Here is a 17,574-nt window from a genome sequence, read left to right as displayed (position 1 = left end):
CAGGAAATGAGGGTCACAGGAAGGGTACAGCTTCAAAGCACATCCAGAATCTAATCCCAAAATAATTCCACGTTCACAAAAACTACCACTAGAGGAGCTTTGATTTGGTTTACTGGAAGTTTAATCCACACTGTTCCAATGACTAGTAGACCAGAGGCTCTAAGATCCTTGAGGACAGGAATGAATCTTTTTCATGAAGATCATGATATCTTTGATGAATGACTGATATCTTTGATGAATGAATCAATAAATGAATAAATGGGACCATACAATCGCCAAAGTCCAGACCATTATCCTAGGGAAGTGAAAAGAACTGGACCCTACAATGGTACAGAGAGCACACGTGAAGCTCCGTGCAAAAAAATGACAATATGTTCAATAAGGTAACCTCAGAAAGTCCTCTTAGTTATTGTTTCTAATTGTTCATATATTTTCTACATTAAAATTTTGAATAATAATTTAAATAATCCCTGAAACTCAGCATTTATTTCCTGTTGGTTATTAACAGCCAGCCATGTTTGCATGTTTATTTTCTTTTAGACCTCTAGTAACTACAGGAATTTTTTTTTTTTTTGGTTGTTGTTGTTTAACAAGCTTTGTTCTATTCTGGGATATACTTCTGATGCCTCACCACAGATATATACCTTAAAAAAAAAAAACCCTACATACAGCAGGTTTTATCTAAAGTGTATGTCCTTCATAGGCCAATTTAGTTCTTCACTGCCATGGTTTGTAACAAATTAAAATAATATTTAGTGGTACATGGATTGACAAAATTAATAAACCCTCAAAATCCAAAAGGACCAAGTAAAATTAAAAAAAAAAAAAAAGACAAAAAACCCCCCACTTTAAAACATGTGCTGCTGGACTATGTTTACTGACTACAGGGTTCCAGCAAGTTTGGGGCTTCAAATTCAGCTCCAGAAAATGAACATATGACCAGGACCATGTGGGGAGGAGCCCAGTGAATTCTTCATTTCAGGTCACCCACTAGAATCCCACAGCATGTCTGGTTCTGCACTGAGAAAACTGTTCCAGCGCATGCATGTGAGAGGCCAATCAGGGTGCAGCAAACTGAGAGACTGTGGCCCATTTTGATAAATATATTTCCTTGAACTGACAGAAAGGGATGGACAGTGATTTTTGAGATATCCACCAGGGAAAATCTAATTGAGAGCCAATTAAAAATATTAAAGGAATATGAAAATCCCGGGTTTATGGTGAGGTAGGGATGAGAGAGGGAAATTCAAAACACTGGAAAAGAAAAGATGTATTAAAAGCAGCAGCAACAGCATACCTGTATGAAATAATCATGGTTCAAAACAGGGATCAGGGGCTACCACTCTGCAGCTGGAAGGGGAATTGGGGAAACAAAAGGGAAAAAAAAAAGAGGTGGATGTTTATAACTGCTATTTTAGAATGTGTCTACTTCCACTACAAAGTCAGAGGTACAGATAATGTGGAAGTTAAATATTTTAAAGCAACGGCAACTTTCTATGGGCTCTCGTTGGGCCTCTACAATTAGAATATTTTGAAGGAAGACAAAGAAAGAAAGAAAGAAAGGAAGGAAGGAAGGAAGGAAGAAAGGACGAAAGAAAGAAAGAAACAAAGAAAGAAACAAAGAAAGGAAAGAAAGAAAGAAAATTTATCTTTGCTAAGACAGACTTTCCCCAAATCACCCTGATCTGCTCAGAAGTATCAGCCTTGTAGTAACGTACGGGGACAATAAAAATCACCCCAGATGTTTAGTGTAATATAAGCTTATATTTTTTAAATAGAAAGCAAATTTTTAAAATATCCAGGAATTTCCAAATCCTTATTTACAAAATAAAATTTGTGAGTATACCACGTAGTCTAAAACAAGAAGAATGCACATGATAAATGAGAGACTGCATAAATACTAGTTACTATTTCATAAGGGATAGACAGCAAGCAAAACAACAGTGCCTCATTTTTTTTCCCATTATTGGAAGGGAAAAAATAAAAGCTCTTTCATGAATTGGCTAGCCCAGCTTGCTCAGAACTTCAGTTATCTCAGCAATTCAGAGATTCCTACAAACCTCATCGGATGTTGCAATTCCCTCTCCACCACCCCTGGCTCCCCACCCGGCTAACATTTCAGGTACCTTCCGGTGATTGTGAATTAGGCTGCATTTCAGCTAAATAGGGTATGTTCAACCTGTGTCCAAGGAAGGATTTTTTTCCCCCCAGTTATCATAAAGTGCTGAGTTCTCTTTCAAGAGAGACACCGATGGAACAGAAGCCCGAAGGTTGGGTATCCTCAGCCCAGTGTAGGCTTGCCCTGCCCTCTGCGCCCTCTCCAGCAGCTTGTGTTTGGGTCCACAGCCTACCTTGTAAATGTTGTGACTGAGATTGTGTGTGGACCTTCTTTTTGGAGGTGCATTTGTCTCTGCTGCTGTTCCGGGTCTCTGTGGGTTTGGTGTGAGGAGGGTCATCATTTGTGGTCAGATACTTGAGAAGCTCCGAGCAGGGACGCCTTTGTGGCTTTTGCTGTTGACAAATGCTCTTCGCTTTATTGCTCCATGAATTCTCGGTCTTAAAAACAAGGCATAAAGAAAGCTAAAGTTGGTGAACTGAACCTTATCAGAATGGATATAGGTTTTCTGAAGAGATGAGATTTTCAATGAAGTGTTCAGTCTAAGTGTACTAGATCTATGAGCTGTGAATAATTGTTTGCAGAACAAGGAAAGAAAATTACATTTAAAATTCCTAAATGACATTTATGCAGCTTTTTATTTCATTTCTCCTACATTTCAGTGTTCCTACTCAGCAACATGTAACTAACAAGACCCTACAGAGCCTTTACTGTGAGTAAAAAAAAAAAAAAAAAAAAAAAAGCCGGTTTAAACCTTAATTTGCCACTGATTGCCAGAGCCCAGTATTCACAATTCTCTTAAGTACCCCTTAACGCTCCGTTTTCACTCACAGTGAATGGCAAGACAAACATTGTTTAATACAGCCCGCTAACCGAATTATGTCATTCCAGCATTCCATGCAATTAATGGCAGAGATAGATCTTTTGTGGTGATTCCAGAGCAATCTTTCTGAGGTTAGACAGCTGGCAAAATGGGAATCCAGCATCTTAAAGTCACTCATAGATGACACTGGACTATCAGCAAATTTTATTTGCCCACGCTGCTGCGTGTATTCATAAAGTAGGCAAGAAGTAAGAACTGTCATTTCAATCGTCCAAAGACAAAGCGTTGATGAACTCTTCCTAGTTTAAAATAGCTAGAGTATTGCTTTTGGAAACCCATTTCGTAATCTGTTTCACCATTAGGAAGCCGCTGCAGGATTCCAGCTGAATTAACACATAGAAACCTATTGTTTATTTTATAGCTTTAAGCCAAAGCCCCTTGTGACTTCCCCTCCTGTATTAAAAAAACTTTACATTTGTACCTTAACAACTGCAGGGTTTGTTCTGATCCTGTGATTATGGTTTGCATGGTTGTGGGTACTGAGGCCACTGCATTCATTATAACTTAGCTGAGTGTTGGCTGGTGCCAGTAAGAGCTTCTTAAGCTGGAAACATATCAAGGAAGAGAGAAAGCAAGAAACGTTAGGCATCTTTTCAGCATTAGAATAAGCTGTTGAAATTTTAAACTTAAAATTAGTTAATTTTAATTACAAAAATGAATTCACTCTAATCATAGCACACCTTAGCACAATAGCACTAAGGAAACATTTTTAAAAAGTAAGAAAAAGTTTGGCATTACACTACAAACTGTGGAAGTGTTACCTTCTCCTACATTTGAGACTAAGTAGTATCTACCTTAATTTTCCTTTTAGATAAAGTAAGCCAGAAGAATCTTCCTAAAAGGATTTCCAAATACCTATGAGGTGAGAAAAGCTGCTTTACTAAATGAAGACTAGGGGATTTGGGGGTGGGGGTGGGGTGGGGTGTACATTTCCCCCTCAATAACCCAAATGAATCAAGGGGCAATAAAGAAAAGATTCTGTGATGTTTTAAATCATGTTTCACAATCAAGTGTAAAACACTACTGATTCAAATAATATTTCGGATAAAAGAGTGGCTTTCACTAAAAAGAATTTTTAAGTAGGTAGAGTCCTGGCCCGTAGATCAAGAGATCTGGGTTCTGGCTTTGGCGAAGCATTTCCTCTCTTTTGACGTCTTTCTCTTCATTTGACTTGCTGGCCTTCCAGGACCTCCCTGATGGGATATGTAGTATGACTCTGAGTCAACAGCCCCTCCCAACTGAAACCACTGTGTGGATGAACATCATTGGGTATCCACGTAAAGAAATCTGAGTCTTAGGCAGCAAAGCCAATGACACCGGCACATGGAAAAATTGGGGAATACATATGTTACCACTGCTTATGAGATATTCTCCTCTAAACCAGAAATCTCAAACCGCAAAGGCATATAAGTAGGGTCTCCGTAGGTTTACATGGAATGCTTTTAACATGTAGAAACTTAGAGACGGGAGAGAAACAACACCTAAACGGCAGGCCAAAGCACGCTATTAAAGTTTGCAGGATGGCATTCCATAATTTACATTGCATGCTTGTACATCAGATTTATGGCAAATGACAAATGGCTACCATAGCTGAGAAGGTAAACTGTGTCTTAGAACTAATAAAATCCTGGTCGAGTACTGCACTGAAAAGAAAATTCACTCTTCATTGCCAATAAATCTACTCTTCATTGCCTACCATAAATTTAGGTAACTTAGGTGGCAAATGTGCTATTATTTTCCAGTCTTCATAAGAATTATGGATCCAAAGCCTTGAAATACTGCATACTCTTTGATCTACCTTCTATTTCTAAAATAATATGCATGAGAATAAAACTACAAATACGTCAATTATCATACAATTTATGATGGTGAAAAAAAACCAGGAAAAAGACTAAATATCCCCACCATAAGGGATTGCTTAATAAATTAGTTCATCTCCAAACAATAAAATACTATGCAACCATTCAAAATTATGCATCTATTTAAAATTCATGAACATGTTCATGATATATCTTAAAACAAGAGATTTCAATAATTTTCGATACTAGAGATTATTTGAAATTACAGGTGAATTTTTTGTCTATTCTCTTTAGTTGTCTATATTTTCTAAGTTTCTAACCACACACATCAATAATACTAAGATATAAAAACCTACAAAAGGTAGCTTTAAAAAACTGCAGTGAGACCACATGAAGACTGTATTATCAACATTTTTCAACACAGAATCACAGAATTTGCAACTCCGAGTGTGCTTGGGGATTATTTTGGCATCAGTCTAAATGAAAAATCCAAACCTTATTGTTACTACATCATACCCACGCAGCGGGTAGCCACAGGCAACTCCAATTCCTGTTAAACACTAGGAAGGGTTCTTACCAGAGACGGCTCTTCTGTCTCCTGAGGCGGAGGGGTGCCATCAGGCATGGAGGAAGGACTAGCCTCATTCTCGGTGGTCACATCTCCATCTGTCAGTGCATCAAATGAGGGTAATCCGTCTTCATCCACAGGGAGACTGTCCAGTGTCTCTGTGAGGACTGCTAGCAAGTTTGCCTCATTCTCTTCATCTATCTTCTGCAAAAAACAGTAAAACAGAAGAAGTCATGAGTTAGTTCACATTGGGAGATGAGTAATCTATTAATCAACATAGGCTGAATATGTTTACCCAAATGAGTACGTGATACATGAAATTTGGAACGTCCGTGCCAGAACACAAGATCACGTCTTCCTTAAATTCCAAAGCCCTTTTGGTCTGAATCACGCAATCAATGAATACCTTTAGTGTACCAATCTCTGATTGTTGAGCTGTCCAATTTAGCTATTTATTGTGTCGGTGTTAACACTGCTAAATACGATTCTGTCTTGTTCACAGTCATTTTCCGTATATTTATGTCTTGTTTCCTTAACTAAAAGAGAAGATTTAGAGAATCTCAGGGCTTGAGAGCATTTTAATTATCATCTATTGCATCTTCAGATATAGTGTTTCAATCTCCTGTACAGCATACCCACCAAAATGTTTAGATAACCCTCTGTTTGAACACCACTACAAACTGAAACTATACCAAGAAAAACTATACACTTCCATGGTTTCAATTATAATCTCAACACTGAACACTCCACAGCCATTTATTTCTCTCCCTGACATCTCTCCCAACTTTAGTCATAAATCTATAACTGCCTACTGGACATTTCTACCTGATAAGAGCTCCCTCATCTCAAAATCCAAACTTAGGACCTTTCGTGGAAAAAAAACCAAAAAAACAAAAACAAAACCAAAAAACTTGCTGTTTCTCTTGACTTTCTGGGTTTGGATAACAATTCTTCAGACCCTAAACTCTGGAACCACCTCGAGTCCTCTGTACCTGGCCAGTCACCAGGTAGAGCCTTACTTTGTAACATCTCTTGAATGCATTCACTTCTTGTGACCAGGGGTACTTTCTAGGGCAACGTCGCCTCTAACGGGGGCTCTTGCAAACACGGTTTAACTCATTTTCCTACCTGCCACACTCACTTCCACCAACACATCCTTGGAAAGCTCATCTTCAGTTATTCATTGCACAAATATTTTTGAACACCTACTGTATGTCAGGGCCATGTTAAGTGTTGGAGACACAAGGAGAAACAAGACAAAACTCTGCCCCTCTGAGAAACCACCAGGGGAAGGAAAGAATCTGTAAACAATTTATTATAAAAGAGAATATTCATTTATTTCAGCACTCTGTAAAAAAAAAACTCAAGATCTTCCAAACTGGAGCTTATACCCCTTGTCTATAGGTCAATGCGCTATATTCTTATGTACGTGGGCAACCAATGCCAATGCTGGGCATACAGTAGACGGTCATTGATTACTTGCTGAATAATTCATTGATCTGCATTTTTTTTACCTAAAATATATGTTGTGTAGATCACTTTCTTTTCCTTCTTTTAGCACTTCACGTTGTCCAATCTGACCTGCTTCATAAGTCATTTTTTTAAGTTCTGTACGCTATGACATTAACAATATCAGCTAAATTATCCCACACAGATTCTATTACAAAATACACCTAAACTGCTGACATCTAACAAAGTCAGCAGTGCCACACTTCCTTTCTCTCTAGCACTGAACTCCAGTTAATTGACCTGACAAAATTACAAGAATCACAGAATAAGACAGCTAATCAGAAAATCAAATTGTATTACTAGAAAAATTAGGCAGGCGTTTATCACGTATACATTCTATTTTCACATAAAAATTGCTTTCCCTCCTTACTGATGATTCTCCATCCAGGAGTAAAACTATGAACGTCTTTCTGTTTTGGATTCAAGAAGGCAAGAAGAGCCATAGATACTCATGGTAAACTTTATTTGGCACTTTTAACATTTGTTTCCATCTCCCTAATGGCCCTGTACTTGACCTTGTGAGTCAAGTGGTTTGGGGAACACAGTGTGGAGTAACAATTCTAGGAGTTTTTAGACTCTAGTGCAGGCAGTAAACCCTAATCAGAAGGGGTGAAATGTTAACTTCAAAATTGCACCACTTCCTTCCATAAATTGGTCAATCCTTTAAAATCCAAATTGCTCAATTCAATAACAAGACTTTATTGAGCATCCCCATCACCCTCAACTCTTCTGGACTCTGTCCATGTAACCTTAGTAATAAAGATACTGAAATAATTTGCTCCTATTTTCTGCAGCGGATCATAATCTGGTATCCAAAGATGCCAATCTCTCCCTTTTAATTTTGATTTCGATTCTCCCACGTACCAAAAACCAAATTCAGGTTATTAAACTATTCTGAATAAAAGTTATATTTAAATGAAATATATATTATTTTAAATCATTTCAAAATCATCTCAAAATCTCAAAATCAGATTTACACTAACATAAGTATCCCCATATTGCCTAATAAATATAATCTCTGAAAATGTCTCAAGCACACACATGCATGCTTACACACACACACGCACATGCACACAACACACACAAGCACACGCACAAGCACTTTCAATAAGTTGGACATCTTTTCCAGGTATCCCAGTTTTCAGAAAGGCTTACTTCACTGAAGTTCAAAAAGAGCTCAGGAAAAATAGTTAAGCATGTTTACCAGTAAATGAGTAATTTTGTTTACTCTGATTTAAATTTTGCATTTGGCTTCCCAGCAATACTACAAGCCCCTATTTGCTTTCAATCACATAATACATAGTGTCTTAGTTCTATCCCTAGTGTAAACAAATGACGATAATTCCAATCAAGTGAAAATGACAAAGAACACTTAAATTAACTAGTTTTCTTCAGTTCCTTTAATAAGCCTGGGTGAGTGTACACCAAATACAATGGCAGAAATACTGGAGCTTGATAATGTCATAATTAATTTACAAGACCTGATTAAACCACCAACTATTTAAAGTCTCCTCTCTCCTGAAACCACCATGGGAGGGGAGGGTTTGTGGAATGGAAGGCTGGCATTGTGGTGGGGGAGGGGGAGAGGGAGGGAAGGGGGAGAGAGGAGGGAAGGGGGAGCGGGAGGGGGAGGGGGAAGGGCAGGCTGGTCTTAAATCAGTATGGAACAGTGGGACTGTAATCATTATTTACAGGCAGTGTCCGTTAGAAATAATTATTAAACCTTTTTATTATCATCCTTGTGTATGTGTGACTCAGAGAGGTGCTCCAAGACCATTTGTTTTAATAAAGTTGCTCTTGAATTAAGGTAGAAACGAATGCTATGATTTCAAAATCTCTGTTTTCTTTCGTCATAGCATACTGGGAAGAAAGTTTGATGACACTTCTGTGTTGAAGCTCAACAGATATTCGTACGTGTAAAGTTGAGTGAACACTGTCCCTCATTCTGACAATTTCAATTAATTTGGCATGAGTTTCAACAATCGAACACCCCAGAGAAGGCAACGCATGTGACCAAAAGAACTCAAACAATTAATGTCACTTTCCATTATTGCTTCGGTCCCAATTTACAGAGCAAATAAATGAAAGTCGCTGCAGACAAAGCCCACTGGCCTACTAACACGTGTCTGTTCACAGGGCATGGAAATACATGAGTCAGGAAAAATGCCATTGCAAGATAACCTTTCCAAGACTCGGCTCTGATACTGCTTTCTAATTGTTCAAAATAACTGTTTTTATAAAAATATACTAATTAGCTCCAAGTAAGTTAGGAAAAGAAAAGCAGAGCGGTGAAAAAGAGAGAGCAGATCACCAGTTGGGTGGTGATCTACAGCTACACAAACAGCTCAGTCTCCTCTGGGGGCAGAAAGGCAGAAGTAAGCTTGGGAAGCAGACAAGGAACATTTCCATGTGGAGCTCTGTGGCTATCAAGCTGCATTTCCCACGATGGGTTTCAACCTTGGCCTCTCCTTACATAAAGGAAGTCCACTGCTATTCTTCTGACCTAAATAAAGGTCCTTGTGACTCTAACACTTCAATCTCTAAGGGCTCTCCAGGAATAAAGAAGGCATAGCAACAAAAACTCACTCAAGGTGTAAAGAATTTCCAGTGACAGATACACAGACACATACATGTATACTAACAAACCACAATTTAGAATGTGCAACAAATCGGAAGCCGTATTGTGTCCTTAATAAACGATAGTTCAGAACAGTCAATAAAACCAGAAGATTCATTACCTCTCTTTGGAACTGTCGGGTCCCTATATGAATTGCACTAAGTGTGATACAATTCAAAAGGTACAGCTGAAGGAAGGTAGATTCAGCCCCTTCACATGCCCCAAGTCACCTCAAGATTGAAATTTGGGATCCGGTGTATAATATCTGGGCCTTGCTCCTTTGTGAGCAGTTGGCAAAAGGATCTTCCAACCAGTTACACATGGTGGGGTAGACGATGCATTCAACTCACCCAAATGCACACAGAGTGAATAAATCTACTAAATTAAGGAGGAGGTGAGGGACTCTGAGATGCTGACGCCTGAAAGGAGAAACACAGAGTGCAAAACTGCATGAGGTATCCCAAAGATTTTTAATGCAGACTGTCTGGAAGGACCATGCCCTGCTTATGATAGTCATTTTTTCCACATCTTGTAGAATTGCAATTATACTCTGCATCCCTAGGTTCTTACACCTGCTTGATCTCTGTTTGATAAAAATAGTTTAATAGCCATTTAATCACAGCTTCATTATCTTAGCTCTCTTAATGCGAATTAGGCCAGGAGAATTCGTGCCTCCTCATTAGTCAAATCATCAATAAGAAGGAAACAGTGGGGTCTTCTTATCATTCATTAATCAGTTTCAATACCTTAGGGGCTGTTTACTCTGAGATCAATCTGTGTGAGAGGTCCCTTAACCTCTCTGAGCCTCTATTGTTTTACTATGTAAAATTTCGAGTTATCTCCCGAATTCCTATTACAGAATTTTTCTGCACTCATGAGTAATAAGGAGGAAAAAAAAAGAGTTGATAAACGCCTGAGAATTCTTAAAGAAGGTGCTCAATAAACATCTCCTGTATATGCCCATCATCTTGATTACCTGTATTTGAACTTCATTCTTTGAGCACGTTCTACCGCTGACTCTTAGCACTGGGCCAGCTTCCTCCCAACTTCCCAGCATGCCTTGGGTTTCCTTCTTGCCCCATCCTGCTGATTTGGAAGCAGCTAATGAAGACAAAATTAACTCCTACTTTAAGTGAGGCCTAATTAAGAAGGGAATTCTGCTAGAGTAACATCTGGTAATGTATTCTGAAGCCAAATATAAATGACATTTTTGGATTATCCACTATATTGGATTATTTGTTCCAATAGATCCCACCAGGAGTTGAAATAAATAAATAAGAAAGTGAATTTTATGATAGATTCAGGGGCTCAGATAAGGAATACAACTGATCATAGGCATCCCTTTCCCGAATCACCATATATAAAGTGCTGTACCACCGTTTCATGCACGAAAAGGCAAAAAATGTTTGCATGTATCAAGGTTGGTTTTGATGTATAAAGTTTGATTCAAGATTTGCAAGAAGCTGAATTCAAAATAAAGAAAAAATTTTTCTTCTGAAATGAAATAAAAAATAACAATTCGGATTAAACCCCTGAAATAGAATTTGAGGTTTTAAGTTTTTTTAAAAACCATTTTAATGAGGACAGATAACACTTCACTAATTGTTTATTGCACATGTCTGCTCTGAGTAGTCTGAGTCTTTGCTGAAGACGTTAAATATTTTGAATACTATTTTCAAACAATTCTTTTTCCTTCTTTCTTCTCTTTCTCTCCTTGAATGCTCTACAATCCACTGTGGTTTTTCTTGTTTTACTTACACCCAGGCATGGGTAACAACAGCACGTCTGTCTACCTTCTCACACTCCAAATCGGGCAGAATCCCCACATGGCACTTATAGGTTGCTAACTCCTACCCCATTCCATAGGAAGAGACTCTAAAACACTCCACTAACTTTTTGCTTAGCATATGGAATAAAGGGCTCTGAAAATGGGATGGTCACTTGAAGGCAGAAAAAAAAAACAACTTAAGAAATCTCAAGCATATATGTCCAGCAGAAAAATAATCAAGACAGTAAAGACCACCTTACCTCACATCACATATTTCTTATAAAAAATACTTTTTCTTCGATTCATTTCTTACAAATACCCCCAAAGTTAGCTTAGTCCTCTATTTTATTCCCAGGAGAGATACAATGAGTACATTAGGCGCCACTGTATTTGCCCTGTCAGATGCCAGAGTTGCTGGTTGTATGATATAGTGGCTAACAGAAAGAACACAAATTTAAATTTCACTGTCTAGGCAACTCCCCATGAAACTACAGGCTACTTAAAATATCGTGTACGTAAATGTGTCTACACACATCACACCCCTCAACACATATAAGTCTGCATTTCAAGGACATATTTAAAATAGAATCTATGTATATGTGCCTCTCAATCTCTTGAGTGTATTCTACATATTCAATTGTCATTGACTGTGTAAGTGTATAATCAGTGCATGTATTTTTCCTCCCAGTTATCTACTCTAACTGAAGAAAGCAATGAAGAAAAACTGAAGATAACTCCTGCAAAAATAAAATAAAATAAGGATCAAGTGGAAATAAATACAAGCAAAACTGAAGGATTCCCTCCATAGATATATTTACCTGTGGGAGTCCATTTCATTCCCGTTAACACTTAACGCTCCTATTTAAGCGGGCATAAAATTTAGGTTCACATCTGTACTTAGGCTCTATACTAACTTATTAGCTTATATCACACACTCATGAGTTAATAAGCATGTCCTGAACATATGGAGTCCATTATTCTGAAAAGGTCACATGAGCCAAAAGTGTAAATACAGAAGTTCAAGAGAAAGGCCTAAGAAAATCCTGGTTGATGCACTCAAAATGAGCTAGTTAAGGGGTGGGTGGGGGAGATGTTTCAAGTCTATTCCTCACACTATATAGAGGAGGCAACTGGGTTGTGCCATCAAACAGGAGGCTTAATAGACCTGAAAAGAGCCAGTAAGGCATTCCATTTGTCCTCAAGTTTAAACCAAGAGAGAAACTGGGCAGGTTATAAGAACACCAGACTGGAAGTCAAGAGAATGGATCCTAGTCCCATGTGGACCACCAGCTATCTGTATGGCTTAAGTCAAACAACTCAATTCCGGCTGCCCTGCACATGCTAGAATGATCATTCTATAGGCTCCCAACTGGCTTCCTGTTTTCACTCTTGCCACTTGCCACCCCATCCCAATAGTCCATTCTCAACCCAGAAGACAGTTATCCTGATAAAACTTGAGTCTTATCTTGCCTCAATTTTGACCACACCCTCCATGGCTTCCCATGTCTCTAAGAGTAGGAGTCAAAGTTCTAAGAGTGACCTACTAGCCTAGGATCACCATATAATTTATCATCCAAGCCAGAACACTTTTGAGAGTGACTGGGAATCATCAACAATCAACCACTGGGGGCTTAACCCAGACTGCTGCAGGCTAACTGAGATGCATTGTTGGTTGCCCTATATTAGACCTATATCCTCTGATGCTCTCAACACCCCCATTTATCAGGCTGAATCCTTTCCAAACACTCTGAGCTCCTTACTAGATCACAAAAATGCCAGGCATTCCTCTGCCCCAAGGCTCTGCACCTGCCGTTTCCCCTTTCTAGAAGGAGCTTCTGCCAGAAGGCCACATGGCTTGCCCCCTTTATCCCCTTATTTACTCAGATGTTACCTTCTCAGTGAGACCCTCCTAACTACTCCAAACACAGTCTATCCACCTTCCTGGTTTATTTTTCCCTTTGAAACTTACTGCTTAACTGAAACTTAACTCAGTATATATTTTAATGACAATTGTTCATGGTCTGTGTAAAATAGAAGCCCTGCAAGGTCCATCTGATCGCTGGTTAAAACATGTGACGTATAGTAGCAGCTTAATTAAAATGAATCAGTAATAACTAACAAGTCTAATCAGTTCTAAGAATATAATGTGACTTTTCATCCTCCTTTTGTTATTGCCACTGTTGTATCCTCTGTAATTCCCACCTCTTCTCACCCCCAGCAGATTTGTCTTGATAATAATGTTTATCTTAGGCTCTGATTTAAAAGAGCTTCCATTCATTTCTCATGCAGTTTTTGTAAATCCATCTTTTGTAAAGGAAGGGTTTGGGATGGGTCTTGTAAATGGAGAGATTTACTCTCACCAATCCTGGTGTCTGGAAAGGTACTGGAATGCATTATTAAGCAATTAATTCGCAAATATCTCAAAAGAGCCAAGAGAAATAACATGCCAGACCAGCTAACTATCTGTCCATGCAGGAGTATCAGCTCACTAATCAAGAGAAAACAACTGATACAATCTATCTGGATTAGAGTGAGCTTCTTTAGTTCATACCTTATAACATACTCGTCTACAAGCTGGGTATATATATTACTCTTAGCCAGAGGGTTTTTCAAACTGTGTTCCATGGAACCTTGGACATCAGTACAGTTACTACAAGGACTGATTGTAAATATTTTAGTATATAATATATTTTATATAATTGAATTCATATACAAATATAAATAATTTGCTTTTAGAAAGCAAAATGTACATTCAATTGCGTTATTTATCTTATCATAAACACAGTGGAGATCACCACTGCCTTAACCTGCCAAGTTGAATCATTTGGCATTGGTCTCAAGATTTAAAAATATCTTGAGATGTGCACATGAGCAGTTTAAAACCTGAAGCCATTTACAGATACTCCTTCCTATGAAGCAGGGTTTTCTCCATCCTCTTCAATCAAAACAAAGTACAAAATAATCAGTTGCTAAGATTGCTATAACATACCAATCATTATCTTATAACCCAACTTCACTTTTTTATGTTCATTTAAATAGTGTCAGAAATATTATGACATATAAATGTTATTTTGATATAAAAACTAGTAAACAGCAGCTGACCTTTACTGAGTGCTTCTCAGGTACATGGTGCTGAGTTAATTTCTTTATGCATATTATTTCATTTAAACCACCATTAACCCTAGTAGTAGCCCGAAACTCATGTGGCTAATAAGAAGCAGAGTTGGATATCAAAACAGACACCTCTGATAAAAACTTGTTCTCCCTCCCTTTTTTTATATGTTAGGATTTTATGGAAGAAATTATTAGAACAAAAATGAAAGTGGGCATGGGCTAGTCTAATCTATATTCATATTTGGAGGGTACAAAATGAGTTGGAAAGACATGTCAGTTCACTATCAACAGGTAGGGACTAAGGTGAAGAAATATAGTTACATCCCATGAAGCAGAGTTGGCCTTCCATGTAGAAAGAGGCGGTTTCTCTGAGATTGCTTCTTACTATCTACCGCTGGCCCAGTGTTACTGCCTATCTTTAGTCCTACCGGGTGTGATTTTCTCTTTGATTAGAATGATTTCCCCTTTCCCCTTCATTTTTTTTCATATCTCTGACTCCCACCTCAAAGCCTATTATTAGTGGTCCTTCTTTAATGAAAAGGTTTTCAACAAATCCAACCCGTACTGGTGTCTTCAAGCCTTTATAAGAGTAACCTGGATCCCTGGTTAGAAATACAGATTTCTGGATCCCACCACATACCACCAAATCAAAATATCTAGATCAGTGTTTCTCAGCTTTGGCACAATTGACATTTTGGATCAGATCATTCTTTGCTCTAGGGGAAGCTGCCCTGTGCCCTGTAGGTTGTTTCACAGCCTCCCTGACCACTACCTATTTAGATGCCTACAGCACCTCTCCAGTTGTGACAACCAAAATTGTCTCCAGATATTGCCAAATATTTGCCAGGAGGCAAAACTTCTCCCATTTGAGAACAATTTCCCTAGAGAAACAGTCCAGGATTCTGTAGTTTTGATAAGCACACCAAGTGATTCTGATAATCATGCAAGTTTGGGTAAGTTGCTATTTTGTGCCTGTTGAGAAATGTATAAATAAAGTTAGAATATACGATTCCACGTATGCTAGATTTATCTCTTCTCACACATGCAATTCTAGTAGTGCCTAATAGTTATTAATAACATTTTTGATTTATTCTATGTGAATGCTTAGTTCTAATAAGCATTCTAATAATTAATGTGCCTAGGTGTTTTACAGCTTACTCCCCGAATTTCTTTTGGATTAGTTCTACGGCATTTTACTCTTTTTATTACAAATCACTCTCCTCTCTCTTCAGCATTTTCTGACCATCATCATTATCGTAAAGTTCATTTTCGTTTTGTAGCCTATTTGATAACATAGACTAGATGCCAAACGATTCTTGAGGATTTTCTTCTATATACTTTCACAGAGTTCTTAAATATTTCTAGACTTCTTAAGATTTTTTTTAAAGATCAAAAGCACATAAAAGCCTTATAAGATTTTCATGTTCTTATGAAAGAGGCAGTGAGGCAAAATATAGATTCTGAAGTTAGATTGCCTGAGTCGGGATCCTGAATTCATCCTTACAAGGTATGTAACCTTCAGCAAGTTACTTAACCTCTCCATGTCTCCGATTTCATGTCTGAGAAGTGTGTTATAATAATGACTTAAAGGGACTTCCTTGGTGGCACAGTGGTTAAGATTCTGCACCCCCAATTCAGGGGGCCCGGGTTCAATCCCTGGTCAGGGAACTAAATCCCACATGTATGCTGCAACTAAGAGTTCGCATGCCACAACTAAGGAGCCACCCGGCACAACCAAATAAATAAATATTAAAAAAAAATTTTTAATTAAAAAAATAAATAAAACTCTGAGCTTAATTTAAAAAAAAATAATAAGACTTACATTGTAGGGTTATTTTGAGACTCAGTTGTGCTAATCCATGCATACATGTAGAACAGTGTCTGATATATAGTAACAACTTATGTTTGCTATTGATAATATTATCACTATTATTGTCCTCATGCACTAGATTGAGTTCAAAGTAACCGAGACCAAATATAAATTTGTTGAAAAAATAATATGAAGGAACACAGAGTAGACTTTGAGGTAGGGACAGAGTATAAACAAATGAAGGGAAAAGGAAAGAATATTCTACTCAATAAACTGACACAATATAGAGATTCGAAATGTGCCATCAAAACTATTAAATACACGAATGCTCAGAAATCCTTACAATTTGTATAAAGGTCATTGCCTACCTGTTACTTGTTAAGGCTGATCTGTCCGAGTTAATAGGCATGGTTTGATATAATCCCTGGATGCTTGCATGTTTACTACATGAAGTGATCACTTGAAATCCATATCAAGCTGAACTTTGATATCTACACTGGACATACACTTGTGCACACACAGGCATAAATACCATATTTATGTGCATGTTTATAAATGTATGTTTTTATTACTTACACTTTTTTTTTTTTTGCGGTACGCGGGCCTCTCACTGCTGTGGCCTCTCCCGTTGTGGAGCACAGGCTCCGGACGCGCAGGCTCAGCGGCCATGGCTCACGGGCCCAGCCGCTCCGCAGCATGTGGGATCTTCCCAGACCGGGGCACGAACCCGTGTCCCCTGCATCGGCAGGTGGACTCTCAACCACTGTGCCACCAGGGAAGCCCTACTTACACATATGTATTGAGGGACTACTACATGCTATAATCGTTTTTCTAGAAACTTACATTTTAGTTTGGTAGACAGAAGATGGCAGACCTTCCAAAGATTAGACTAATATATACATACATGTATAATATATAATATATAAATAATATAGAGTATATATACATATATAATATATAAATAATATAGAGTATATATACATATTACACAGAGTACATATATAGAGAGAGAATATATTTGGTTCATTTATATATATACATATATGTAATATATACATACATAGAGAGAGAGAAGGAGACAAAATATTTGGAGTATATAGATAGACAAAAATGGAATATATGTGTGTATGTATATTTATAGTGTAAACGCATATATACACCTTACTGTGTGTGTGTGTGTGTGTGTGTGTGTGTGAGAGAGAGAGAGAGAGAGAGTGGGAGACAGAGAGAAAGCATTTGAAGTAGCAAGCCATAATACCTGAGAAAGAAATATTTTAGGCAGAGGACAGAGTAAGTACAAAGGTCCTGAGGTACAAACTTGCAATGAGTAAGATATTAATTTTTCCACGGTTTACATATTGGTAGAAGGGTGAGGGAGGTAATATTGAAA

General features: G+C 38.0%; 1 protein-coding gene across 3 annotated transcripts in view; it reads right to left on the bottom strand.

Annotated features, from left to right (window-relative positions):
- Nucleotides 1-17,574, bottom strand: part of PPARGC1A (PPARG coactivator 1 alpha) — a 294,886-nt gene that overhangs the window by 31,369 nt on the left and 245,943 nt on the right. For all 3 annotated transcript variants that reach the window (XM_060012743.1, XM_060012745.1, XM_060012744.1), the window contains exons 3-5: nt 5,376-5,570; nt 3,421-3,543; nt 2,352-2,556 (exon numbers count right to left, since the gene is read on the bottom strand). In XM_060012743.1, the coding sequence (XP_059868726.1) occupies nt 2,352-2,556; nt 3,421-3,543; nt 5,376-5,570 (523 nt within the window). The remainder of the gene's footprint in view (nt 1-2,351; nt 2,557-3,420; nt 3,544-5,375; nt 5,571-17,574) is intronic.

Source organism: Delphinus delphis, chromosome 5 (genome assembly GCF_949987515.2).
Source record: "Delphinus delphis chromosome 5, mDelDel1.2, whole genome shotgun sequence".
Lineage (NCBI taxonomy): Eukaryota > Metazoa > Chordata > Mammalia > Artiodactyla > Delphinidae > Delphinus > Delphinus delphis.
Note: the sequence above shows the minus strand (reverse complement) of the source record. Positions and strands in the feature narration are given on the sequence as shown.